The following is a 27032-nucleotide window of genomic DNA, read 5'->3' on the forward strand; positions in this document are numbered from 1 at the left end:
TGCGCAACATGTGCAAGCCCAAGCCTGCCCATAAATTGTGGTTTGTTAGGGACTGACAAACCAGTCTGTGGTGTCCTGGAAATGCAAACCGGTGTTGGTTCTTAACTATGGTTAGCATTATGGCTGGACATGTGCAGCATCCTAGATGAGCACAGCACCCTGTGACTTTATGCCGTTGGGGCCTTCAGTGACAAATGGGTTTTCCCCAGGTAAGTGCCACCATTATTGCCGAGTCACAATCCAACTTGGTTCCTGTTAAGAACATAAGAATAGCCCCACTGGATCAGGCCATAGATCCATCTAGTCCAGCTTTCTGTATCTCACAGTGGCCCACCAAATGCCCCAGGGAGCACACCAGGGAGGCCAGATTTTCAGGTCTCTGCTTCTCAAACACCCTGCCCACCACCACATGTCTTTCTCTAGTGCTCCCTACAGCCTGCCACACAGCCTTTAACTGTGCAAGGGGCCTGCTGAAAGAAAATGCAAGAACCCTATCACAGAACATCCCCCTCCCAGCTTCAGCACCCAAGGGACAAACTATAGCACACAATTCCAGTTCAACCAGAGACATGGTTTATTGTTTCAAAAGGAACTAAACCATATATGTATCTATATGTCACAGCTGCACAAGTAGCTGTGAGTTCTGTAGCTAGAACACTCTTTTCTCTTAGGGTGGTGAGGCCTGCAAACACCTGATCATTCACTCACAAGCTGAAGGGATGCCGTCTGTTCAGCCATCTTGACATTCTACCACCACATTCTGCTGCATGCAGAGATCACAGAACCAGCTTCACAGAACCCATTTTTGCTGGATCAAGCCAGAATGTCCTGGAGGGCAGAGGGCAGATCAGGGAACGCAAAGCAGAAGTTGCTCTCCAGGGTCCGTCGGGGTACCACCCGCTGTCCTTCAAGCAGCATGATGCTCCGCTCAGGCCCAAAGACTGCAGACACCACAAAGCCAGGCAGCGGCAAGACAGCAGGCCGCCTGAGTACTGACCCCATGGCCTGGGCAAAGCCCCCGTTTGTGGTGGCAACAGCAGATGGCGCAACACCGTTCAGGATCCCACCAACATCTTCACGCTCCAGTGCATGCGCCACAATGCCAGCCAAATCCGCTACATGGATCCAGGGAAAGGGCTGTCGGCCAGAAGCTATGGGCCCCCCCAGGCCAAGGCGAAACGGCCATAACATCTGGGCAATGGCACCCCCATCTCTGCCCAGCACAACCCCTGGGGACAAAGAAAGGAAGATGTCTCACAAAAACAGGAAATATTTACTGGAGGGCAACATACAAACTCCAGAACAGGATGACCCCCATGTTGGGTCTGAGACTGAAGGGAAGTGGCTTGCCTAAGGCCATCTACTGAGGTCGCAAAAGAGGCACAATTTAAGCCAGCCACTTCCTGGTTCCCAGCTCTGTCCCTCAGCCATTACTGTGCACTAAGGTGGGTCAGAGAAACATGAGTCATGGATCAGACAGGAACAAGTGCCTCCTCTGAGAACAAAATAGGACACAGTCCTTTGGCCTGAGCACGATCTTGCTTAACCTGCACCAACTTTGGCAATAGCTTTGCTCAAGCAGGAACCAGGCTAATTTCCAGGGCAGCAAGTTCTGCCTTGCAAAGTGGGGTGTTTCAGCCCCAAGGGGTGCACTTTCCTTGTGAATATTTTCTCCTGGGTACTTTGACTGAGATACTTACAGCGCTGGGATGAGTTTCGTAGAGTTGTCGGGGTGACTCTGGAACAGACTACAGGTAATCGTCTTCCCACGCACTTACAGGCACCACTGTGTTAGCTTGTAAACTATTACTGCCTACTCTCCCACTTCTCAGTGGTTCAACCCAGCCCCAGTCTCAGCTGCAGGTTCACTGCTTCCCACCATGCGCCCAGGTGTGAGAGAGATGATCTCCCACTGGTTTGTTACACCCTGGGGCATTGGGCCACCTCTGTTGCTCAGTGGTTGCACAGACCACTGGGCAGCGGAGAGGTAGGTGAGAGTGTGGGGGAGGTGGGGAGGAAGCATTCCAGGGTGGGGAGAGGTGGAGGGAGGGCGGGGAGGAGGCATGCTGGGGGAGGGAGCAGGGCGAGAAGGAGTTGGCCGTCCACCCGCCATGGAGGCTTTAAATTCTAGGCCCAACCCTTGGGTGGGTGCAGAATCAAGTAGCCCCATTGCGGGGCTGCTCACTTTACCTGGGGAAAAGTCCCCTTCTCCCAAGGAGGCAGCAGTGGCTGCCTGGGGTGTGCTGTATGCTGCAGCTGCTATTTTTGGTACTGCTGCAGCCCTGCACGCTGGGCAGCTCAGGATTGGGCTGTCCAAATCTCTTATAAATTGTTGGGGAGACTTATTTTAAATAAAATTAAATCCCTGGTTGAGGAAAACATACCTCTACAACAAGCTAGATTTTCATCATAAAGAAGCTGCTGTGACCAGGTATTATCTTTAACCTCCCACATAGAAAATGGTTTCCAGCGGGGGGGGGGGGGGGTGGAATAGTTCATTGATCTATCATTGGCCTATGATACAGTGTGGAGAGAAGGGATGTTCTTAAAATTTTTAGGTATTGTGCCCAGCAAGAAAACAGCTATTTCACTTAATATGTTTTCAAATAAATACATTAAAGTACAAATAGTATATTGAAATGATGCTGCACTTTGCCATATGATTAAATAAATAAAACATGCCTACAAAAGAGATGCCCCACCCTGCCCCTAGTCTTACCAGATCTCACCACCACTTGGCGTGTGGCATCATTTGGGATTTTGGCAGCTGCTTCCCAGCAGGTTACCAAGCGAGAAAAGAAATCAAAGTCCCCACCTGGACTCTCTTCTGTGTACTCAGTGGTGTAGCTGGGCCTGTAGTACCCTGGGAGGAAGTGACACCACAAGATGGTCAATGTTTTACATTAGCATAGAAGTCTACCAACTCTACAGCCCAGTTTCAACACTATGTTCGTCACAGTCCTGAGTCCTAGAGAACATTTTCCCCAGGCTCCTCTTCCAGGTTAGCCCCGAGCAGTTGGAATGTTGGGAACACTCCATGACTCTGTAGCAGGTCTGCTAGTGCAGGAGGGTCACTCACACTGACAAGAGGCAGCACTCTGCCTGGGTGTCAGGCCCACATCTTTCCTAACCTATTACAGGGGCGAAATCAGTTATGTACTGGGGGAGGGACACTATGTTTTCACCCACTGAAACTATCTATGGCCAACAAATGAAAGCTCCCATCAAGGCTGAGGAACTTCCCAAACCTGTTTCCTCACAACGATAGTAAAATGGGCAGCAACATTACTCTTCTGTGCTGAGGTAAATACCTACGCCGGTGATGAGGACCCAGGTGCGAGGTGGGCGCCCAGCCTCTGCAATGGCTTTTGCGAGAATCTTTGTGGTCTCTACCCGGCTGGCAACCACTTCCTGGCGGAAGGACTCACTCCACCTGCAGCAGCAGAAGAACATGCACACCCTCTTCAGTATGTTACACCCATTCTCATCCCTCTATGCACATTAGCTATTACATGGGCCTAAAGCACAGCTGGCTAACTTTTCCATCCAGGAAGGAGAGAGGTTCCGTTCTCAGCATTCAAGATACTGCTTCCCCCAGACCTCGAAGCTCTCATCGTTCAAAGAAACTGGGGTGAGAACCAGAGTCAACTTTTGAATCCCCTGTCTAATGTGCGTCTCAGGCAGGTCTGTGCATCAAGGGGCTGGCATGGGGTTCAGAAACCTCCTGTTTTTGATGCCTTCCCAGAGCTGCCAAAGGAAAAACTGCAAAGCATGTGGTGGGCTGCAGTACAGGGCTTGGTGGGGCAGGGTTTAGTCTGTTGGATCCTCAGTTCAGCAGATCTGCCCCAGGACCAATTTCCCAAGTGTTGTCAAGAAGCCACCGAGATTCATGCCTGAATACCAGTTGCAGAGTGAGGAGGGGACAGACACCAGCGAAGATTGGTGACCGTCAGTCTCTTTGTGAATCTCTGTGGGAAAATGTGACACTAGATAAGAGATGCAACCTTGGCTCTTCTTATTTTCAGTTTCCTGATCCAACCTGTCATACCTGAGTCAGACACGGCTTTTATGCCTGCACCCTAAACTAACACCCACCCAACTCTTTCATTTTGGGCATAGTCTCCTTTAAAACTAGAAGCCCATCAAAGGTCAACTGCAATGGTTTCCAAACCTTTTTGACTGGTGGCACCCTTGACCTACTGGGCCATTGGCCATGGATCCCCATTAGAGCTACAATCCTATGCATTGTATAATGCGGCTGGTTTTTCACAAGGATTTTGCAGCTCCTCTGGTTGGTTTCTGTGACTCCCAGGGAAGCCACAGCTCATAGTTTCGGAACCACTGTCTACTGGGAGGGAAGGATACTTCAGTCTTCCAATTACCGTACCTGTATCTTAGGCATGTCCATCTCATTGCATAGCAACCTGATCACTGCTGAAGTGATGAAACAGAATCTCATGTGAATCACATACACAGATCCCAAGCAAGTTTGTCTGCAAACCTTCCCCTTACATAAGGACTTACCTACGAAAGGGATTAAGGACATTTTCCCCAGCTAGATTGACTGCAGCTTCGCAGGGAGGAAGTCCTGAATGGGAAAGGTCATTCTGATGGGAAAAGAGGTGATGGATTTCAGAGCTAATACCACATGCCTACACTTCCCAGATCAAAACACCCCATCACAATCCATACAATATATTACATCACACATTTTGTTTGTTGTGAGGAACAGCAGACTGGCACGCTGAAATTCAACAGGGAAATTTCTGGCACAGAAATAAAAGACGGATAATGTTTCAGCTGCTGAGCGACTGTGCATGTTAAAAGGCACAGTTGCAAGGCCAGGTAAATAAGGGGGGACAACCTCATTTACTTATATAGCATCACAAACTGGATCTGGTGCTTTACACAGAATGAGAGGGCATAACCTTGCCCCAAAGGGTATACAATCTAGTAAATACATAAGGGAGACAACAAAGGAATGGGAGAAAGACAGAGGCAGAGATAAGCAGGTGAAGAATAAGCAGTTATCATGGTTACATGTACTGTACTTAAATTTACAGCACAAACCCCATGCAGGTTTATTCAGAAGTTCATCCCACTGTGCTCAAGAGGAGCTTACTTCCAAAAAGGTATGCTCAGGATGGAAGCCTTAAGGCGCAATCCTAACCAACTTTCCAGCACTGAGGTAAGGCTGATGCAGCTCCGAGGTAACAAACATTCCCTTACCTTGAGGAGTCCTCCGTGACTGCCCCCCCCCAACAGCAGGATGCAGGACACACTCCACAGGCACAGCTATGCCAGTGCTGGAAAGCTGGTTACAATTTGGGCCTTAGTTACAGCAGGGAACGAGGACTAATAATAATAATAATAATAATAATAATAATAATACAGGTATTTATATACCACCTTTCTTGGTCTTTATTCAAGACTTTATTCAAGGTGGTTTACATAGGCAGGCTTATTTAAATCCCCGTAGGGATTTTTACAAATGAAAGAAGGTTCTATCTTTCAAGAACCACAACAGTCCAGATGTTTCACTCTGATCTGGTTTCACATTCTGGCCTCCATCCTCCCATGCTCAGAGCAGATGGAATAGCTCGGCTTCAGCTTGTCAGCTGCTTCAAGGTCGCACGGTACCGGTGGCCTCGAACTGGCGACCTCGTGGATGGTATCTTCAGGCAAATGGAGGCTCTACCCTCTAGACCAGACCTCCTGCCCTGCCCTGCCTCCTGACTAAGGAGTGGTGCCAAAGTCTTCATGAAACAAACCTTATTCTATGCATGCTTAAAGGTACCCATCACCTGTTTCAGGTAGTGTGCTAATTCAAGATAAGGTGTTGTCACGTACCCAGGTGATCCTATCCTTCCCAGGATGGCGAGAAATCAGGGTGACCTCATGCCCTCGGCTCCTCAGCAGTTGGGTTAAGTTTCTGCCGACAAATCCAGTCCCGCCACCTAATTGAAATACAATCTTTTAATTGGTTATATATTTGCAAAGACATCACTACTTCTCTTTTATTTTCTACTAATTATCAACTGGACAATTATGCATCAAAAAGGGTAGGTGGTCTCCTACTCCTTTAAGAATTGCCTTTCCCCAGAGGCTTGGCTTGCCCCTAAGCTGCCTGCTTTTAAAGAGCAGGTGAAAACATTTTCATTACAAGTTACTCTTGTAAGAGCTTCTGATTTTAGCTGCTGTTTGGTTAGCCGTTTGCTCCACTCCTTTTCTTTCTTTCTTTCTATTGACTACTTTAAGACAGTTCTATATGGGTGTTTCATAAATGTCATAAAGGTGCTCAGACTTTTTAGAATCAGGACCCACTTTTTAGAATGGCAATCTGTTGGGACCCACTAGAAGTGATGTCATTAACTTGGAAGTGACATAGTGGCCGGAAGTGACATAATCAATTTAGGCTTCAAACCTAAGCCACGATCAGGCAAAGGTCCCATTACACTGTGTGCTCATACTGTTAATTTACATAGCCCAAAAGCTTTGTACCATGTATGTTCAGCTCTGTCTTTTCAATGACATCTGAGGGCCCAATTCTATCCAATTTTCCAGTGCCCTGTGCTGTTGTACCAATGGAGTATGCACTGCATTCTCTGATGGGGAGGCATTCACAGTAGCCTCCTCAAAGTATGGGAACATTTGTTCCTTTGCCTCAGGGCTGCATTATGGTTGCACTGGTGTTGGAAAGTTGGATAGGATTGGGCCCTGAGTTAGATGCTACAAGACCCACCTGAAATTGGCTTGGGACCCACAGTTTGAGAAACGCTGATATATGTTATTGCCAGGCTCTTTCATAGCTGCTAAAATGAGACTGAAAGGCAGCCTGGAAATATTTTAAAATGAACCAGAGGGTGGGAATTGCAACAGGTGTAGCTTCTCATGCAAGGGAGAAGACGGTCAAGATGATAACTGTTTAGCAGTTTCATGCTATACCGACAAATTTCAACCTTTTTCATCTCACAGCACACTGACAAGGCTCTAAAATTGTCAAGGCACACCATCAGGTTTTTGACCATTGACAAGGCACACCTTGCTGCCAGTGGGGGGGGGGTCACATCCCACATTGACCCTACTAAATAATGACCTTCTTCCAAATTCTTGTGGCACACCAGTAGACCACTCGCAGCACACCAATGTGCCATGGCATATTGGATGAAAACAGCCATGCTATACGTTTGGATTGCAATGCTGTGCTTGCCACTTGGGTGCTGCCAGCAGAAAAGATACCTGTGTGTATTCGTAAGGGCAGAGGACGTCAATAGGGGCGATGCAGCCCATCCTCTGCTCCACTCTTTGGAGGGCAGGCACTCCACTAACATCCCTTAAGGGCACAGCTCTCCTTGGAGTGGGGTGCAGTCCCCCCCATCAGGGGTGGGTCTGGGGGGGTGCATGGCCCCCCCTCAAACTGTCACGGTAGCAGGAAAGAGTGCCTGCAGGGGTGGGAAGCGAAGCTGGGCACCCACTGGGTGAGGCGCTGGCAAGTTCCTGGTCAGCCGACAGAGCAGTCAAAATGGGAGCCCAGGTCTACGTGCCTGGAAGAGGAGGCAGTCGGAATGGGAGCCCAGGTCTACCAGGCAGGTAGATCTGGGCTCCAAGTCTGGGTGGGAGCCCAGGTCTACCTGCCCAGCAACCCTTGGCCACACAGGCCCAAGTTCAACCAGGAGCCCACCTGGATGGCCTGGGCTCTGGGGTTGAGGCAGTGCTCATGCCCCCTTAGGCACCCCCCTCCCAGTCATGCCCCCAACTTGGGATGCCCCCTCCCAAGCCTGCCCTGGCTGCAGCCTGAGCCTCCCCAAGTGCTGCCACCTGCACCTCCAGGCTCATTGGCAAGGCAGGACTGCAGCTGGCTACGCCCCCTCAAGTCAGCCAGCCACTCCCACTCACCCACTAGCACTCTCATGGCTCAGGAGCCGACCGCGCCTGCGCAAGAGGACCCTCAATGTTCTAACATTTGCAGGGACGGCAGAGCACTGAAACGGCTAGAGACAGAAGGGGTGCGCTTCCGGGAAGTGGAAAAGTCACCTAGGGGGATGGCGGTGGCGCCGCTCTAGGTACGCGCACCTCCATGGTTGTAAGTCCTCCATCACCGTGGTTGCCGCAGGAACAGGAAGGGACGTAAAGGGCCGGAGCGGAAGTGGCTGTGGCGGCAGAAGCAGAGCAGAGGGAGAGAGGAGCAGTGAGTAGGGGGGGGGGTCAGGCCTCGCCGGGGGGGACTCCGGGCCTTCTCTGGAGGCGCTGCGAAGGGGCTCCTGGTCCTGCCTTTCTGGCTGGCGCTGCCTCAGGCTATCCCTCCTTCAGCCCCAGGGCGGGGGTGTGTGCCCAGGGCCGGCCCACCCATGAGGCCAGCTGAGCTGGCTGCCTTAGGCAGCAGAGTGATGGTGGTGGGCACCCACCTCTGCCAGCCCCCTGGCCACCATCACTGGCTCCTCCTGACCTCCCACTCCCTGAACTGGAGAAGGGGGGGGGGCAGAGTACTGAGCAGGAGCCTTGAAAGGTGGAAGGGGCAGAGGCCTGGGCATTCAGAGGCCTACATGCCATGTCATTGGGGAAGGGGGGCCCATCTGACAGGCTGCATCAGGCACCAAAAGGGCTGACTCTGGGGGCTCACATAGCCGCCCCCCCCCCACCGTTTGAGGCTCTTCAGTCTAGAAAAGAGGCGCCTGGGGGGGCATGTTGGAGACATACAAAATTGTGCAGGGGATCAATAAAGTGGATAGAGAGATGCTCTTCTCCCCCTCACACAACCGCAGAACCAGGGGACAGCCACTAATATTGAGTGTTGGGAAAGTAATTACTCTGTGGAACTCCTTGCCATGGGATGCAGTGATTGTGCTGGATCGAGGGCATCCGTTAAAATTGAGTGTTGGGAGAGTTAGGGCAGATGAAAGGAAATATCTCTTTACCCAGTGTGTACTTAGTCTGTGGAACTCCTTGCCAGAGGATGTGGGGGTGGCATCTGGCCTGGATGCCTTTTGGACAGATTTCTGGAGGAAAAGTCCACCACGGGTTACAAGCCATGATGTGTAATGTGCAACCTCCTGATTTTAGAAGTAGGCTACTTCAGAGTGCCAGATGCAAAGGAGGGCAGCAGGATTCAGGTTGTGTCTTGTTGTCTTGTGTGCTCTGAGGCATCTGGTGGGCCACGGTAATAGGAAGCTGGACTAGATGGACCTTTGGCCTGATCAAGCAGGGCTCTTCTGATGTTCTTATGTTCAACTGACAAGGGAGGGCACAAGGATGCAGATCTCTTGTTGTTGTGTGTGCTCCCTGAGGCATTTAGTGGGCCACTGTGAAATATAGGAAGCTGGAATAAGTGGGCCTTTGGCCTAATCCCTGGGGGCTTTTCTTATGTTCTCACACTAGTACACAAGAAGATGGAACATGCAAGCAGCAGGCTGGGGGAAGAGGCAGGTGGACACAGGGTGTAGGGCACCTGTCACCAGCCTGCCACATGAATGGACTTGCCCTGAGTCAGACCCTTGATCCATCTATGTTAGTATTGTCAAAAGAGCCTGGCAGCAGTCCTCCAGGGTTGGAGGACTTGAGACTTCATACTTGGAGACATCAGAGTTTGAACCTGCAGGAGCTCTGCCACAGTGCCATGGACCATCCCTGTTATTAAAAAAGGGAGGGGGGAGAGGATGAGAGGAAGATGCTTATGACTTTAAAAGGGGTCAGGTGAGGCTGTAGTTGTGAACCTTAGTGGGTTTGGGAGGTGGTGTGTACCTCTAGTGAAGCATCTGGAACAAGTGAATGAGTGGGAACAGGAAGCCTGGGGTGGGGACGTTCGGCAGTGTTTGGAAATACCACCACACAGGAGTTGGTCATATGCTTTTTGGTTTGTGTGGAGTTAAAGGTCAGATTACTATTAACAATAATCACCTCTTTTCTTCCGCCTCCCACCCAAGCACATTTCATGTGCAAGATCCTTTACAGATCGCTTTTGCAGATGGGAAATTGAGGGGGAGCTCTGACAGCTCATTAAAGGCATTTGAGAAGTCTGTGCCTGCTGCGGGATTCCAATCCCAGATCTGGCATCATGTTCACTACTATTCACTAGGCTGAGAAAATTGGATTTGTGGGAGGTGGTGATGGCAGGGGGCATCGGAGAAGCTTCTGCTTTCCTGGGGGCAAATGGAGAGACTGAGGAAGAGAGGTCAAGGTGCTTAAGTTTCTTCTGGCTGGTCAACACTCACACTCAGAGTCTGTCTATTTCAGGAAAAGATGAGCAATCCTGGGGGGCTGGTGACCAATCGTGGACGGCGTTTCAAATGGGCCATTGAACTGAGTGGACCAAGCAGTGGGAGTCGGTAGGTACCCTGTGGCAAGGCTCTGTGGGGCTCTCAATATATATTGTGGGGCTGACTCCAGAGGTAGCTGTTTGAAGGAGTTACTCTGCTATTGTACCAGCTTGGCGTCAGTCTGTTCTCCAAATGCAATTCAAAGTGTCAGTCACTCAGTCAGAACCTTTACTGGTATATGACACAGATGGACACACACATAATTCAAGGTGCTTGTGTTATTACCTGTAAAGCTCTAAGGGCACAATCCTAAACAACTTTCCAGCACCAAGGTAAGGGCAATGCAACTCTGAGGTGAGGGAACAAACATTGCCTTATCTTGAGGAGGTCTCTATGACTGCCTCCCAACTGCAGGATGCAGCACATGCATGCCCCACTGGCACAGCTATGCCAGTGCTGGAAAGTTGGTTAGGATTGCACCCCAAATGGCTTAAGATCGCAGTCCCTGCTAAGATCAGTTGGAGGTCTTTTCCTTTGAATTCTGCCACCAGCAGAAGCTTGACTGCCAGTGATCCAGGGTAGGACCTTCACCTTAGTAGCATCCCACATATGGAACTTCTTGCCCATGGAGATCAGGTTGTCTACCCCTCTGCCTGTTGTTCAAAGGCATTTATTTTCTTTGGATTTGGGGGCTCTGGTTTTCCTTTGTTCAGTTGTTCTCAGTTGCTTTGATGACCTTTTGCTTTAGGGTCTGTTAAGTTTTGATGTTGCTATGCATGTTTTAATGCTTTGGTTTACTTTGTTAGTGTATGACTTCTTTTTTGTTGCAAGTTGTCCAAGGCACCTCCCTATAGGGAGGGAAAGGGTAGGGTAGAAATACTTTTAAATAAAGTAGAAATCTCATAAGTTTGCCCTAGGTGTGATCCAACGCTTCTCTTTTCAGGGGCCGGAGTGACCGGGGCAGTGGCCAGGGGGACACTCTCTATCCTGTGGGCTACTCAGACAAACAGGTGCCAGACACGAGTGTCCAGGAGACAGACCGCATCCTAGTGGAAAAGGTAGAGCAGTGTAAAACTGGAATGACAGTCAAATTTCTTAGGTGTTCTCTGTGGGTGAGCAGAAAAGGAATCAAAAACCACTCTGTATGGGACTCGAGAAGAGTGTATGATCACTAATAGCTTACTGAGTATAGAGTTTGCTTCTTGGATTCTACCTGTTTCCGTCTCAACCTTTTCAGCGCTGTTGGGATATTGCTCTGGGCCCCCTGAAGCAAATCCCCATGAATTTGTTCATCATGTACATGGCAGGCAACACAATCTCCATCTTCCCCACCATGATGGTCTGTATGATGGCCTGGAGGCCCATCCAAGCACTCATGTCTATCTCTGCCAGTAAGTATATTCTATCGTCTCCATCCCCAGCAATTCCTGATTGAATGTAGTCACTCTTCCTTGTTTGGAGTAAGATCATCCAGCATCTCGTTTGGAAGGACTGCATGTTCTCTGGGAGCCTGAGAACATTCAGTTAGAATGTAGCCATGTATGGCCTCATTCATACAAGTTGCAGATGGGATGGTAGAACTGTCCCTGGACTGTACAGTTAATGGCCATGGGGGAAGGGGGGAGCCCTACTGGATCAGGCCAAAGGCTCATCTAGTGCAGTTTGTATCTCAGTGTTCCACTTGATGCCTCAGGCAGCATACAATAGCATACACCTGTATCCTGTTGCTATTCCCTTGCATCTGGCATTCTGAGATAGCCTATTTCTAAAACCAGGTGGTTGCATATAGTCATGACATGTAACCTGTGATGGACTCTTTCTCCATAAATCTGACCAATCACCATTTAAAGGCATCTAGCTCAGGTGCCATCATCACATCCTGTGGCAATTTAGGTGATGAGGTGGTTTCCTTGCATGAACAAAATCAGACAAAGCAAACAAGTAAAGTCTGAGCAGGAGGTGCATTCCTCAGATCTGCAGCAGTACAGACACCCCTTGTTTGCACAACTATGCCTGGATGAGAGCACTTCAGAATACTATAGGTTGTGTTTCGAAACTCAGGCAAAGTAATTAGTCCAAGAGTAGTTGAGTGGCTGTGCTGGCTGGGGTTTAGCAGCCTTTGGGGATAGAGCTGCATCTGAACAGAAGAACAGTGGTTGCATTCTGCATGTGAAAAATCCCAGTTTCAGCCTGACACTTTGTGTTAGGGCTGGAAAATACCCCACTCTGAAACACAGTTCTTGGAACACACTGGAAACAGCTGAGGCAGTATCTCTTATTAGGTTTCTGTCTCTGGGCTTATGCTGGGGTATTGTATACCTCAGATACTATCCCCCATCCCACCCCCACGTTCTTGTATGTCCCTCAAAATTTTGCCATTTGCAAGATAAAGCTTTACACACAAATCCAGTGTAGCTTTTTAAAAATCAATTCCTTGTAGAAGTGGAGAATGGTATGCACAGTAAACACTGAGCTACTCGCTAGTATCTCCTACGACATCTGCAGTGAACATTTAATCTTTAACTGCTATATTTAGGGCTGGTCAGTTTATATTTCTGCTTTAAACAAAGCGCTTGTTAGAAGAGGTTCTGTAAGACTGACAGACCATCTCTCCACTAAATTTTCTTCCAAGCTTTGCCTGGGCTCATGCCTTGTGGCGACAGCCTCCAGAACAAAAATGTGATGGCCAAGAGGTCCTTTTTGCCTCTTGATTCCTTTTTCTTCTCCCAACCCTACCTTCTGGCTAAGGTGTAGGATATGTACCAAAAGAATGCTGTTGTACAGTTGGCACCTTCTTTGACCCCAAGAGATGAAATATACCTTTTGGGTTTCCCTCTCTGCAAACTAGCCTGTCTCTGATTTCTTTTCTGCTATCTCCACAGCCTTCAAGCTTCTAGAGAGCTCAAGCCAGAAGTTCCTGCAGGGTCTGGTATATTTAATTGGCAACCTCTTGGGGTTGGCCTTGGCTGTTTACAAGTGCCAGTCAATGGGGCTCCTGCCAACACATGCCTCTGACTGGCTGGCTTTCATTGAACCCCCTGAGGTGAGTGTGAAGGTTCTGGGACCTGACCTTTTAAAGGACACAGAAGGGGGGGGGGGAATCTTGCCTTAATCTATTTCTGCTCAGCCCACAGGTGTACACATTTGGTTCCTGTTGTGTATATGCAGTGTTGGGCAGAAATGGCTTAAGGGAGATATCCTTTCAAGCCAGGTGGAAGTTTACTAGGGGCTGAGAAAAGCAACATATTTGCTTCCCTGGACCAAAACTGTACTTTTTTTCTGGAAAAAAAAACCGTGGTAGCTGCTAAAGTAAACTTACAAGAACATGAAGGAGGTGGGGCATGGGTATTCTCTTGCTTGGTCCTAGCAGTTAGAATTGTGGTATTAAAGAAGTATTTGACTATAAGGCAACCTTTTTGTGTCTGCTGGTAATGTTCTTTCTCTCTCCTTTTTAGCGCATGGAATTCACAGGTGGGGGTTTAGTGTTGTGACCTCACTGAGCCCCAGAAACCATCTGCTACTTTGCACCACTCCCAAATGCACCCCTCTTCCTGACTCACTAAGAGACCTGCTCTATGGCATAGATATACAAACATAAGAACAGAATATAAAGGTCTGAACTGTGCTGCAGGGGGGGAGGGGAAGAGGAGAAGCAGGAGGCTTGCCTGCAGCATCCCTGATAACAAGTTCTTTGCACCTTCTCCTTTATGTTGGAGTTCAAATAAAGTGTTGAATCACTGTATGTCTATGTGGTTTTCTTAGATACAAACTCAGTATGCTGGGAAACAGTTTTCATTTTTACATATGGTGATTAAAAGAAGATGGTGGAGGTACTGCTGTCTTTCAGAGCTCTGCTTGTTCCCTGTGCTGAATGTGAGGTGAAGTTCTTCAGAATAAGCAAGTGTGCTTTGTAAAGGGAGATAAGATGGGGCTGTTGACACAGGCATATACATTTCTTGGTTTCTCTGTAGTCTGTGAAGTGTTGAAAAACTTGCATGTAAGGCAAGTATTCCCACATGCTAACACTGTAAAAATCACCAGAATATGACTACAGCTCATCTTGGCAGGAATGCTGAATATTATACCCAGAGTTCCTTTTCCATTAATGAACCCAATGAGACTGAAAGTAAGCTCTAGAGCAGGGGTGCTCAAACTTTCAACTTTAGGGATGCTGGACCTTTAACAAGTGTATAGAAGAGAAATTTCAGCAGGTGTAGCTTGTCATCTGTGGGATGACAAGTTGCACCTGCTGCAATTCTCTCTTCTATACACTTGTTAAAGGTCCAGCATCCCTAAAGTTGAAAGTTTGAGCACCCCTGCTCTAGAGGAGAAAATGACAAGTGAGCAGCAAGGACCAGAAACATCTAACAGCCACTGTTAGAAGGCAAAATAATATATAAAAAGTTTATTTTTACATAATTCAGAAAGCAAAAAATATACCCCCAAACGTGATGCTATGTAAACAAGGTCACCCCCCCCCCAATAAATTAAAAGCTTCCCCCCACATAAGAGATGAGAAACTGCCATGTGAAATTCCCTTTGAAAATAAAATGCGAGTAGAGGCTGGAGACTGATCTGCTTTAAGGCAACCCCAAGTTGAGTGGTCCCTGCATACTACATTTTGAGCAAGGGGTGCATGGAGGAAAAATATTAGATATCCATAATTGAAAGTGGGTAGGGAAGGCAGGCAAGGGACCTTTTCCCCCTCTGTGCTTCTGAAGGGTGGGAAGGATTAATTGCCCCACAGAAAACACCACATTGTGGGACCTCCAATTACACACCTGTTCTAAGAGGGGACTCTTGATTGTTCGGCATAGACGGAGAAGATGCAGATGTAGGAGAAGGGACAGAGGCTCAGAAGCACAAGAGTGCAGGAGGAAAGCGTGCATGTGACAAGCGTCAGAAGGAAAATATTGCTGTTGCGTCTTTTTCTAAAGGTGCTCTTTTTGCTCCTTCTGCCTCCCTTCCCTTGCTGTTCATACTAACCAGCCTCAGTCAACATCACAGCAGGGCCAACTGGCAAGTAGAAGAGCTACAGTTAAAGACTGAAAAAAGAAGTCTACCTTCTGGCCCAGATAGGAGTGGAAGGGCCATAGGGGGAAGGAAGCAAGAGGCCAGCTGCATACATTTGTCCACCAATATATGTAGCTTCCAGCCTGGCTCAGCCATCCCATCCATGCCTTCTGACAAAGAGTGAGTTGGATCTCAGAATCCAAAGAGGACCAGGGCAAAGGATAATTACTGCAGAAGTCAGTTCCATCTTTCCAAATCCCCCCCCCCATCTCAAAGGGAGAGAAAGCAGAAAGACTTTGGCACTGACCAGAAGAGAATGGCACAACACAAGTTGCATCCCGTCGTCTTGATAGCGTAAGTGACAATTCAGCATGTAACAGTTTCTTCTACTGCTCCAAACCCACCACATTCCAACCAAGACCACCTTGCTCTATTCTAGTCATGGCCAGCAGAGGGCAGATGCATCAACCCTAAGGTGGAAACTTCCCTGATTTTTTTGCCCCTTCCCCTTTTAACATCCTGCAAAATAGCTCTTGCTTCTCTGTCCCTACCCTGAAATGGTGAAGGAAAGAGACAGAGCCACCCACTGCCTGGTGAAATCCAATTTGTCCTCTAACAAACTTACATAGTTCCTGGCAGGTACCTTCATGGATGGCAAAGGGAGATTTCACCCCTCTCCTTCAAAAGAAGGAAAAGCCACCTCATCCAGAAACCCCAAATGGTCAGAGGGAAAAGAAAGCAAAGGAGGAGTGCCAGTGGTAGCTGCTGTTCTTGGGAGATCAAGTGGCAGCTGTCAAATGCAAGTCCCATTAGTTGGAAGCCTTCCTGGCTCCCCTAGGAGTAGATGGTAATGACCTCACTGCCACCACCTCGCACAAGCAGCACACGCTCCAGCCCCTCAGTTAGGACCTCGAGAAACTCCATATCTGCAGGGGAAGGGTTGTCAAGGAGCCAGCACTGCACAATTGTCTAGACACCACACCAAATCTCTCTTGCACCTTGGCCTAAGAGAAGCCCTCTCCAGAAAAGGATACAGTTCTCATCTCCGTCAGGGTTACGTGGTGGACCTGGCATGTTGAGCAGCACCAGCTTGGCCTCATGGGACTTGTTGACAATGACCTCATTGAGCTTGACGGCTGTGTGCATGCGTCGCACATTGGACTGGTCCCTGTGTGGAGGGTAGGAAGAGACTGAGCATCATCAAGAGGGCTATCTTTTCTCCCCTTGATCTTCTTCAGGCTAAATATACTAAGCTCTTTCAACCATTCCTCATAGGATTTAGATAGGAAAGGATTTAGGGTAAGGATAGGGAACAAGCAAGAGCTGTTGGGAGGGTAGCATGGAAGTTTGTCTTGTCCAACTCTCAGCATTGTTGCAGGGCAACCACTCACCCAGCCCTAAAGAACAGAATGAAACATGACCCTACAGAACACTGGGAATTGAATCCAGGACACATTGGAAGGTCCCTGTGCAACTATCCCAGAGAGTTCTGGAAGTCACAGCATGAAGGGCAGATCTTGGGGAATGAGTTAAATGAACAGGGAAAGGCTGAGTAACACCTGAGGTGTCCCAGGAGCACTGGTCCTTACGGCCGCATGTTGAGCAGGTCCTGGAACCCTTCCAGTGTCTTGGGCTTATATCCGCGGGATGCCAAGTACTTGTCCTTGGTCCATGTCATGTGCACCTTCTCCTGATAAGTCTCTGTTTCTTCATCATCATCTGAGCCGATGCTGGTCAGTCGCAGCATAGAGTTTCTGTCTTTCACCAACTGAGCCTGTGAGGAAGGTATTCCGGGTGCATTAGTCAAGGAGCAAGTTTCTATGTCCAACCTGTTGCTTGGCCCTAACATAGTCTGTTCCAGCCCTGCTCACCTCTCGTTCCCGCTCTGTCTTAGAGAGGCGCATCTGCCGCAACATCTGGGAGCGCTGCTCCATCATCAGGGTGCGCTCATATGTGTAGGCAGAGATGTCACTGTCGTGCTGCAGAGGCAAGAAAGGAAAGCTAAAAATCTGAACCCATCCTACATCTGACCATGCCCAGCACACATCTGAACCCGTCCTACATCTGACCATGCCCAGATTTTTCCTAAAATTTTTCCATGGTCAAAAATGGAGTTGGACAGCCTAAAAAGCAGAACAGTCATCTTGTAAAGCAAGAAGCATGTCAAAACAAAGATACAAGAAGCTATGGGGGGAAAGCCTGATCACCTATGGGCAGGTACTGTTTAAAAGGGGGGATATAAGTAAGACTTCCCATAGGTGTGCCTAGGATTCTTATATTCAGTATACCTCCAGTTCCTTATTACTTTATTTCTCAGTTCTCCAACTAATCTCCTATTGACGTCTCAGCCTGTGACCCCAGCTGTTGCCAATACTCCATGTTACTTCCCTCTTACCATTTCCACCACTTCCACCTCTGCCTCAATGCGCAAGTGATAGAGAAAGGTTGCCAGGTCCTTCTTCATCTGGATGCTGTTGTCTTCCAGCTGTGCAACCGTGAAGATGCGGATTTTACATTTGCGCCACACCTTTGATTGGAAAGAGGGAGGGTCAGGGACCCCATCTGCCAGTCTACTTTCCCCCGATTAGCCTCTCCAAGAATGCCCACCCACTGCTCCAGCACCTTGTGCTGCTTGATAAGGAAAGGGAGTAGCATAAGCATCCCGCCATCATGCACAATCCACCAGACGTCAATGTTCCCCTCAGAGAAGGGCTCTGCATTGCTAGGGAAAAAGGCCACGTTCTTTGCCACAAGCAAGGCTAGGCGGGCAGCTGTGGTTACTCGTACAGTGCCTGTAGGGAAAGAGAACATAAAACCACACTATATCACATTCACCTGACCATGATGAAGCCCCTTTACACCCCCCACCCCACCAGATTCCCTTGAGCAAGACCATACCAATAAAGGTCTTCCAAGCACGGGCATCCTCGCTCTGGCGCCAAGCACTGGGCCAACCCATCACCACTGTGTTGTGCTTCATACCACCCAGCCCGCACGACTGAATGAGGTGGGAGATGCCCTCGCGCACCTTGGCAGCCACCACGATCTGGCAGAAGCCCTTCACCCTCTCCGCCTCCATAAGGTGCTTGATAGTCTAAAACAAGAGACAACACAAGGTTGCTAGAGGGCACTAGCCGGCAAAGTGCTCTCCTTGATCTCCCAGCCCAAAGAACGCATTGCGCAGTGAAACTGAGTGAGAAGGGTCTCTCTTATGTCTTATTGCTAAGAATGGGAGGGAAGAAGAGCCTCCAAGATGGCTCTTGCCGGAGATATCTGTGGCAGGACTTAATCTGAGAACAGAGCACAGGTATCTGTTTCCAGCAGCTATACATACTATAAGGCTTTGCACCTTTTGATTAATGGGAAAGGAACACTCTTTGGCCTGAAAACCTAAATATGGCCTCTGCACTTGGAACCAGGAGGCAGGGCTTGCAGGGCAGATGGCGTAGCTCCTAGAAAGCTTGAGCCCCTGCACCTCTCATTCAACCAACGAAATGCACCTTGGCAGAGGCTCACCTGCTCGGCAGCCAGTGCCTCACTGTAGCACTCCAGGAAATTGCCCACCATAACAGAGCCTACAATGGTAAGGCCTTTGCCTGCTTTCAGCTGGGAGGCAAAAGTGAGCAGGTGTGGATGCTTCACATGAAGATCCTCATCCAGCTTTAGCAGCACCAGCAGTTGTGGTCTGAGGAAGAAATACAAATACAGGGGTGAAAGCGCAACTGGTTATGAAAGAAATGCATACTCTCGTACACAGAGCAATCTGCAGCATAAAATGCAAACACACACACATCTTGTACACACAACCCATGATGACACAGCAGAATCAAGGAGCTGCAACTCTCTTCCTTACCTCCAGTTCTTGGTGTGTGGTGGCCCCTCCTCAAGGCGCAGCAAGGCAAAGCGAGCTGCACTCAGGGACAGGCCCCGGATGCCATCTCCCCACTCCTTCTCAGCCCTATGGGGATGCACAAAGAGTTCAGTAACAAGAGAAGCTTGGGAGAGTCATGTTGCTCAGCACCTCTCTTTTCCAGAAGCGCTGAGGAAAAGAGAAGGGGAGAAGGAAATACAATACGGTGGCCATCCGCCACAGGAAAATGAGGGCCCAATCCTATCCAACTTTCCAGTGCCAATGCAGCTGCAATGCAGCCCCGAGGAAAGGGAACAGATGTTCCCTTACCGTGAGGAGATCTCTGTGACTGCCCCTCCACTGCAAGATGCAGCACATGCCCCAGTGCTGGAAAGTTGGATAGCAGTGGGTCCTGTCAGGTGTTGCGACTCCTATGCTCATCCCCAATCCATTCTAAAAGTTCTTAATACAGTTAAGACAGAGGTCCACTTTTTTTGACTATGGCATTCCCCCCCCCCAACAAAGGGATGTTTTTCTGAGTAGAGATAAAGAAGGCATGAATCTTGACATCCTGCCCCTGTGTCCTGTAACTGAATATAAAAGATCTAAGAATTTGTAGCCGCAACAGTCTACTCCCAAGTGCAGAGTTCCAGAAAAACTCAAGCCACTCTTCTCCTCCAACTCAGAAAGAGGAGTGCTAAAGCCTCAAAGAGACAAACAAATACTTCTGTTTGGAGTAGCTATAGAATACTCTCTGATGTCAAAGTGGAGTGGTGGAGGGAGCTGCATAAAGGGGATCAGATTCTCCAAGCAGGCTTGGGGTGAACCAGGGGGCAAAATCCCCAGGGTCTGGGCTTCCAAGGATCCCAGGCCATGCAAAACAAACTACACAGTTAAAAAAATATATTATTACAAAATAAATTTCATTACCTCAATCTCTGCCTATCCAGAGTTGCGATTCTACAACAGCTTTAACCCACTTTCAATGCACATCTATTACGCCATGCATTTAGGAAGGGGGGGGGGGCAATCATGCATCTTTCCCTGGGCCCAAAGCCAGCTCTCAGCAGCCCTATCCCTGAGCACCTGAAGATTGGAGTACTCACCCCTGATACTCAATGTACTTGTAGATCATTCCAGCTATTACCATGGCAACAATGGCATAATACCAGGAGGAAATGAACATGAGTGCCACACAGATACTCATGCCCATGAAAGAAAGTGCCCTGCAAGAAGACAACATAAAAGTCATGTATCATTCTCAATACTATCCAGTCCCAAACTCTTTCTGAAACCAGGAATATAAACTTAAGGAGAAGGAAACTCAAAGTTCGGCAATCCCATGAAATTATCAAAACGGAATTTATTTGGTTCCCTATGGTTTATTCTTCTTCTATGGATTCTAGCAGTCAATTAATTCAGATGCTGGTGTTTCACTTTTAGCAAGGAAGCGAGGGAAAGGCATTGAAGCCAGCATTATTTTTCAACATCACTTAAAAAAAAAAAAAGCGACAAGATCCCCAGTGCTGAATTCTATTTCCTTGCACTTGTCAGCAAACATGCCAGACACACAGTCCTAGAAACAAACCCAAAAGTCCAAATCTCAATCCCAATCTTCACGATTCTCAATTTCCCCAAGGTAGCATCTGCGGACTCCTTTCCTCTTGCAAAGTTGGACACATAATTCAGGAGTCCCCCACTCCCCACTTTCTGTTTGCATCTTCTGATGCCCCTCTTCCTCTCATCAGACACCAGTTAAACCTGGTGTTCTTAGGGCAGGAGGTCTGGTCTAGAGGGTAGAGCCTCCCTTTGCCTGAAGATAACATCCACAGGTCGCCAGTTTGAGGCCACCCGGCACCGTGCGACCTTAAAGCAGCTGACAAGCTGAGCCGAGTTATTCCATCTGCTCTGAGCGTGGGAGGATGGAGGCCAGAATGTGAAACCAGATCAGAAAGAAACATCTGAATGTTGTGGTTCTTGAAAGATAGAACCTTCTTTCAATTGTAAAAAATCCCTACAGGGATTTAAATAGCCTGCCTATTTAAACCACCTTGAATAAAGTCTGAGGAGAAATCTGACAACCAAGAAAGGCGGACTATAAATACATGTATTATTTATTATTATTCTTACCAGTGGTAGTACCGGAATCGTGGTCTCCAGTTGGGGGTGCGGAGTAGGGTTTGTAAGGCGCAGGCCAGGTTGACAAAGAGGTAACACATCAAGAAGAACCTTAGAGAAAAGAAAGTGAGGTTAAGTGGTGTGTACTTCCTAAGGACCCACGCCTAAAGATAAATATGGCACTTACATAGAGAGGATCGGAGCAACCATGTCCAAAGAGGCAATCAGAATCCCCAATTCTGCAATGCCTGCTGTCAGGAGTAAGGCCCAGGTGGGCTCCCCATTGGCTTTCCCATGGCCAAATACCTAGACAGGGTGATTAAAGAAGGAAGGAAACATCATGCACACCACTGTTTGTCAATTAATGAGAGCAAAGAGATACACAAGACACAATAAGCTCTATATCCAATGAGAAGAAATTAAATTACTATCACTCTTACCCGCAAGAACGGTATAATATTGTCCTTGGCTATGGCTTGCAAGAGTCGGGGTGCACCAGTGAGGCTCTGCAGCCCAGCTCCACATGTGGAGAAGAATGAACCAATGACAATGACCCAAGGAGAGGGCCATGACAGTGACCCCACCACGAGGGTCCCCTTCACTGTGTCACCAAACCTAGCCAAAAAGGGAGCAGAAGTTTAAGACCACAAAGTGCCTACATATAATGTATTCACAGATAATGGTGAAAAATACAGGGATCCAATGGTGACAAGCCCTCTAACACATAGATGAAAATTTAGGCAACACAGCACAGAAGAACAAGTGAAAAATAATGAATAGCATATTGCCAAGCTAAAGGAAGGAGGTCAGAAATGTATGCCAAAGAACCCAGATTAACCCAGGGACAGGGGAGTTATTTAAGCAAAGAGAATCTAAACTTTGCACCCAGAATAAAATGCATGACAGAGGCATGTTATATAATTGAGTGAATGTGGGCGCAATCCTAACTCCTTATGTCAGTGCTTTCCAGCACTGGCATAGTGGTGCCAATGGAACATGTGCTGCATCCTGCAGTTGGGTGTCACTCACGGAGGCCTCCTCAAAGTAAGGGAATGTTTGTTCCCTTATATTGGAACTGCATTGCCCTTATGTCAGTGCTGGAAAGCACTGACATAAGGGGTTAGGATTGCACCCTGTGATGCTTATATTTTGCAGAATACCGATCAAATGGTAGATAGCAAGATGTCCAAGGGAAACTTCTAGCAATTCTGATGCTAGAGCCCTACCTTACATTTAGAGAATTGTGGCCCTAGGGCACTAGACTTACTTGTCTCTGAGCACAACACCTTCAACACAGGCCCCAAACAGAACCACATTGCTAAGATCTGGTGTGTTAAATAGTTAAGGAGCTATAAAAAGTCAATATCAGAAAGAACAATGGTGCAAGAAAGCACAAGGTACAAAAGACCAGCCATCCTTCCCTCACATGTGAAAGTAATTTCAGCTCTACTGCTCCCCAGCATAACTGACCCTTATCTTGTCTTCCCCTTTACCAGGAAGGATACACACAAAGGAGGTGGTGAGAATAGCCAGGATGGTACCAATGGGGATAGATTTCTGAGCATCCTTCAGGTCACCAGAACGGTTTGATCCAGCCATAATACCTGTGGAAACAAAGATACAGAACCCGTATGTGGGAGCTCTGATGTCTCTCTGTTGAAAGGGCCCAATGACAAACTTCATAATACACAACAAACATTTCAGCTAGTAAAGAACCCAAATTCTGTGATGAATGGGACATTTTTTCTGCAGATGATTCACTATCTTGACATGGAAATAAAATGTTTCATTTTATGGTGATCAGTGTGGACTTTGCAGCTGTGGGCCAACCTGGGCCAGACAATCAGAATAAATCCAGACCCCCTCGTAACTATGGGTTTAAGAACAACAAGAATTAAGCTCCTTTCCTCAGGTTGAGACTGTGACTTGCCCAAAGCCATTATTAGACTCCAGGAAAATTTGAATACAAATCTCCTAAACTGAAGACCAGCAATGCCCAGGAGCAGCATAGCTCTTACCAGTAACTGAAGGGAAGAAAATGCCCACAAGGAGAGTGAAAGAAGTGGTAATGTCAGCCAGCACATATTGCTGGTTCAGAGCTCCCAGTACATCAGCAGAGTGTAATGATGGCTTCTCAATAATCTCGCCTTTCATCAAGTAGGTGCTCCAAAGATTCTCTATAATTAAGGAAGAACAGGGACAAAGGAGAGACTGCTTAGCAGTGCACTGCATGGGAAATACGTTGAGCTGTCTCAACATAGGAAAACCACATGTACTGTTGATAGGAAAGAAAAAGGAGGTCTTTCTCACCAGTAATAACACCACTGGCCAGCCCTGGGATGCCCTCAATAATGGTGATGTTGTTGTGTTGAAAATATTCATCGCAGGAAGCATTGAGGTGCCTGCTAGAGTTACAAAAGGTACTCCAGAGTTTAGTTGTTACAGTGACGTTGTCACTTTCCTGAGTCTTGGCACAGATGTCGATGCCATGCTGGGAGAGTGAGCGGTTCCCCAGCATGCACACACTACATGGAAAGAACACACTAGTTAGAGCTTAAGGTGCCAAGGCACTGAGATCCATAAATGCAGTCAGAATCACAACTCCCACTAGCCAAAAACACAAGGTGTTATAGTTCTGAGAGTGTGCCAAGAAGGGTGCAGCTTTGCAGATGTGCTGACAAAGATCCCTAAGCCCTTCACAGAAAAATGAACTCATAAGCACATTCTCAGAACTACCTTTGCCAACATTATTTGGGGACAGCTATGACCCTGAGTCTGATATAGAGAAACAATGACCAGCCCTCTCATAGCATGCTGGCAACCTACGGGAAGCTGGGAGGTGCAAAGGAGGATTTGATGGCACCAGCGTAGATGGCCAGGATGGAGACGATGACACAGGCGAGGAAGAGAGAGGCAAACTTGTTCACGTAACGTACACCCACAAACACCACCAGCACCATCAGTACCAGGAAGGCCGAACCATACACCCGCATGTTGTTCAGCATGGCTGCTGGTTCTTTCAAAGGATCATTGCTGTGGAAGATGGCTGCCTCGGGAGCAATGTACATCTGAAAGAGGATGAAATTCAGGTATACATCACCTCTAAGAGAATCAGTACGTTACAGCCTAGTCAGAAGAGTGATAAAGAGACATTTTCAGAGCTGGAGGCATTCACTCTGATCAGGGCTGACTCATGTCTGCTGAAAGACGCCACAGCTCTACAGCATAGCACCAAATTACAACCAGGAAGCTTCCTTGGGTTGAATGGATCAGAGTGCTGAATACTTACCAGGAAGATTTCAATGGCTCCCAAGATATACATTGCAGCAGCAAAGGTAGTGCCCAGATAGAAGCAGAGTCCCACAGCTCCTCCAAACTCAGGACCCAGCGCTCGTGAGATCATGAAGTACGAGCCTCCAGCTGCAGAGGGGACACAAGAAAGTGACTAGGTGACCAGTAGACTGGGCAGGGATGCGGGGTTTGAAATCTGGCCATCTGCACTGTCTACGCAGCCCAGTTTTCACCAAGATGGACTTAAGTCGGTTTACACCAAAATAATAAAATACAATCAAAGATAATGGCAGAATAGTAAAAAGACCTCAAATACCAGCAAGTGTCATTAAAATCATTAAAGATAATAGTGGTGGCATAAAGCAAAGAACTCGGAGGGAAGAGCTGCATAGTTTGAGCACCAACACAGAGAAAGTCATTTCTCCACTAGCCACCCACTGCCTAGGTGACTCCTGGAAAAAGGCCTCTGAAGGCAACCTTAACTGGTGTCAGTGATGGTGAAAAAATATCTTTAGATATCAGGTACTCACCAGGAACCACCCCATTGGTGGCAATAGCACTCATGGAGATGGCTGTTAGCAGTGTCTGAGGAAGGGATGAGAAATTAACAGGAGAAGTTAAGAAGAAACATGCAAAAATATACAGAGGTTTGCTAAATCTCATCTTGTGATATGCAAAGGCTACTGTATTCAAGGCTAGTGAACTTTCTTATAGTGTCTGCGTCTTATTTGAGTGACTCTTGTTTTGCATTTCTTTCTGGTCAGTTTCATATAAAAATCAGTCAAAGTGTTTTGTATCTTCATAAAGTTTTCCTAACTTAAGATCAGATGACAGGGAGTAAGTGCTTCTCTCCTTCATTAGATTGAGAACGTAGGAGACATTTCAAAAGATAACAGCTACATTTCAGCCAATAAGAATCTGGAACAAGACCTCTGTAATAGTTGGGGAAAGCACCGCTTTTCTCCCCACCTCACCCCACCTATGATCTACAGTCTCCCCTTCCTCCAATCTTCTTTTCTAGGACATCAAAGACCACTATCACTGGACCTGATTAAGAAGAGGCAGGGAAGGAGAACTCACACAACAGCAGCAGATGAGGACAATGGCAAAGGCTTGCAACACACCAGCTGTACCCACCACCCAGGTGAGACGCAGAAAAAGAATCACTCCAAAGATGTTCTGCAGGCAGGGCAGGTAAACTCCCATGAATGTGCCCATCTGTGGAGTCTTGGAGAGAGAACAGGCAGAATTTCAAGACTAATTCTCTCCACTTTGCTGCCCTAGCTTCTCCTTCTATCCCATGGCCCTGTCATCATCTTTGGAACAACACCCTGAACCTCCTTCCTTTTCTCACTTTTTTCACCACCCCACCACCCCAACTTTTATTTGTTAACTTTCAGGCCAACTTAAACACCAAGTTCAGGATAAACAACAATGTGAAATAAGGGAAGATCATAAAATCTAATAGTTGGAGGGGACCTACAAGATTATTGTCCATCCCCTGACCAATACAGGCAGAACAATTAAGATTGACTGAAGAGGTAACACCTACCCCCCCCCCCCCCCAGCATTCAGGCTTCTCAGGGCCTGAGCCTGTGGGTCAGACATCTAGATTGCTAAGACACAGAAATTGGAACATTTTGCACAGATCTGAACAGAATTGCAGTTATTCTTCACTAGTTCCCACAAATCTGAGGCAGGTATACACTGATCAAGCTTTACCTGAAGCTGCTTTATAGCACAATCCTATGTATTTCTATTTAGGAGTAAGTTCTGTTTTCTTCAGTGGAGCTTACTCCCAGGAAAGTGTGCATAGGATTGCAGCCTTATGGCCCAATCCTATCCAAATTTCTGGCACCTGTGCAGCAGCAATGCAGCCCTGAAATAAGGGAACAACTGTTCCCATACCTTGAGGAGGTTTCTGTGACTGCCTTCCCACCAAAGGATGCAATGCACACTCCATTGGCACAGCTGCACCGGCACTGGAAAATTGGATAGGATTGGGCCCTTAGTCTCAGCAGATAAAATCCAGGCCAAATGAAAAGATCTTTCAAAACATCCAAATGAAGCCCAGTTTGATTCTGGAATACTCTATGAAAAAGAAGTTTTATAGTTATAGTTGCAAGGTATTATTAAGAAAATATCCACTCCTCTCAGTTCTAACTTTCAAATCTTCCACTATCTCAGCTCAAGAAGTTTCCCACCTCTGGTTGTCCATATTCTTTATTGTTAACAAGTTATCCCATCCTCAGCTGTCCAGCATCTCACCTTGGTGGGTTTTTTCTTGCCTGGGGGGTTGTTCTCGGCCTCCTCATGCTCGCGTGCTCCTTGGGTCAGGTTGGTGTAGTTGGCCATACGATTGAGCAGGGAGGATACTTTGGGACGGGTATCCATCTCCTCCTACCAAATAAGAAGGAAAGCAATGAGAGTAACTACAATTTGTATGGAAACTCTTCAGAAGGACAATTTGCTAAACAGCTGTCATGATGCTAGAAGGAATGCTATGG

At 47.7% G+C, this 27032-nt stretch overlaps 3 protein-coding genes across 7 annotated transcripts in view; 1 reads left to right on the plus strand and 2 right to left on the minus strand.

Annotated features, from left to right (window-relative positions):
- Window positions 1-556: 556 nt before the first annotated feature.
- On the minus strand, window positions 557-8024 carry SDR39U1 (short chain dehydrogenase/reductase family 39U member 1). The gene is made up of 6 exons (XM_066627585.1): window positions 7897-8024; window positions 5851-5957; window positions 4525-4607; window positions 3312-3433; window positions 2720-2863; window positions 557-1229 (listed from the first exon to the last, which is right to left on the minus strand). The coding sequence occupies exons 1-6, from the start codon at window positions 7910-7912 to the stop codon at window positions 814-816; spliced, it is 888 nt and encodes a 295-aa protein (XP_066483682.1). The 5' UTR covers window positions 7913-8024; the 3' UTR covers window positions 557-813.
- Window positions 8022-13995, plus strand: EMC4 (ER membrane protein complex subunit 4). Of its 4 annotated transcripts, none has more exons than XM_066627586.1 (6): window positions 8022-8083; window positions 10231-10322; window positions 11197-11311; window positions 11491-11644; window positions 13136-13296; window positions 13709-13995. In XM_066627586.1, the coding sequence occupies exons 1-6, from the start codon at window positions 8078-8080 to the stop codon at window positions 13742-13744; spliced, it is 564 nt and encodes a 187-aa protein (XP_066483683.1). In that variant the 5' UTR covers window positions 8022-8077; the 3' UTR covers window positions 13745-13995. The 4 variants fall into 4 exon arrangements, with proteins under 4 accessions (XP_066483683.1, XP_066483685.1, XP_066483684.1 ...); XM_066627588.1 differs by having other exon boundaries at window positions 8045-8063; XM_066627587.1 differs by lacking the exon at window positions 8022-8083 and adding an exon at window positions 8093-8188.
- A 743-nt stretch (window positions 13996-14738) lies between these two features.
- SLC12A6 (solute carrier family 12 member 6) overlaps window positions 14739-27032 on the minus strand; it is a 58307-nt gene continuing 46013 nt past the window's right edge. For both annotated transcript variants that reach the window (XM_066626925.1, XM_066626924.1), the window contains 22 exons: window positions 26794-26925; window positions 25606-25752; window positions 25056-25110; window positions 24524-24654; window positions 24061-24302; window positions 23545-23759; window positions 23253-23411; window positions 22740-22838; window positions 22502-22559; window positions 21675-21849; window positions 21422-21540; window positions 21247-21345; window positions 20223-20342; window positions 19120-19224; window positions 18783-18951; window positions 18165-18360; window positions 17889-18058; window positions 17662-17793; window positions 17138-17245; window positions 16856-17040; window positions 16301-16434; window positions 14739-16192 (listed from right to left, as the gene is read on the minus strand). In XM_066626925.1, coding sequence (XP_066483022.1) covers window positions 16101-16192; window positions 16301-16434; window positions 16856-17040; window positions 17138-17245; window positions 17662-17793; window positions 17889-18058; window positions 18165-18360; window positions 18783-18951; window positions 19120-19224; window positions 20223-20342; window positions 21247-21345; window positions 21422-21540; window positions 21675-21849; window positions 22502-22559; window positions 22740-22838; window positions 23253-23411; window positions 23545-23759; window positions 24061-24302; window positions 24524-24654; window positions 25056-25110; window positions 25606-25752; window positions 26794-26925 — 3042 coding nt within the window. In that variant the 3' untranslated portion in view covers window positions 14739-16100. The remainder of the gene's footprint in view (window positions 16193-16300; window positions 16435-16855; window positions 17041-17137; window positions 17246-17661; window positions 17794-17888; window positions 18059-18164; window positions 18361-18782; window positions 18952-19119; window positions 19225-20222; window positions 20343-21246; window positions 21346-21421; window positions 21541-21674; window positions 21850-22501; window positions 22560-22739; window positions 22839-23252; window positions 23412-23544; window positions 23760-24060; window positions 24303-24523; window positions 24655-25055; window positions 25111-25605; window positions 25753-26793; window positions 26926-27032) is intronic.

The sequence above is a fragment of the Tiliqua scincoides genome, chromosome 5, assembly GCF_035046505.1.
Source record: "Tiliqua scincoides isolate rTilSci1 chromosome 5, rTilSci1.hap2, whole genome shotgun sequence".
In the NCBI taxonomy this organism is placed as follows: Eukaryota; Metazoa; Chordata; class Lepidosauria; order Squamata; family Scincidae; genus Tiliqua; species Tiliqua scincoides.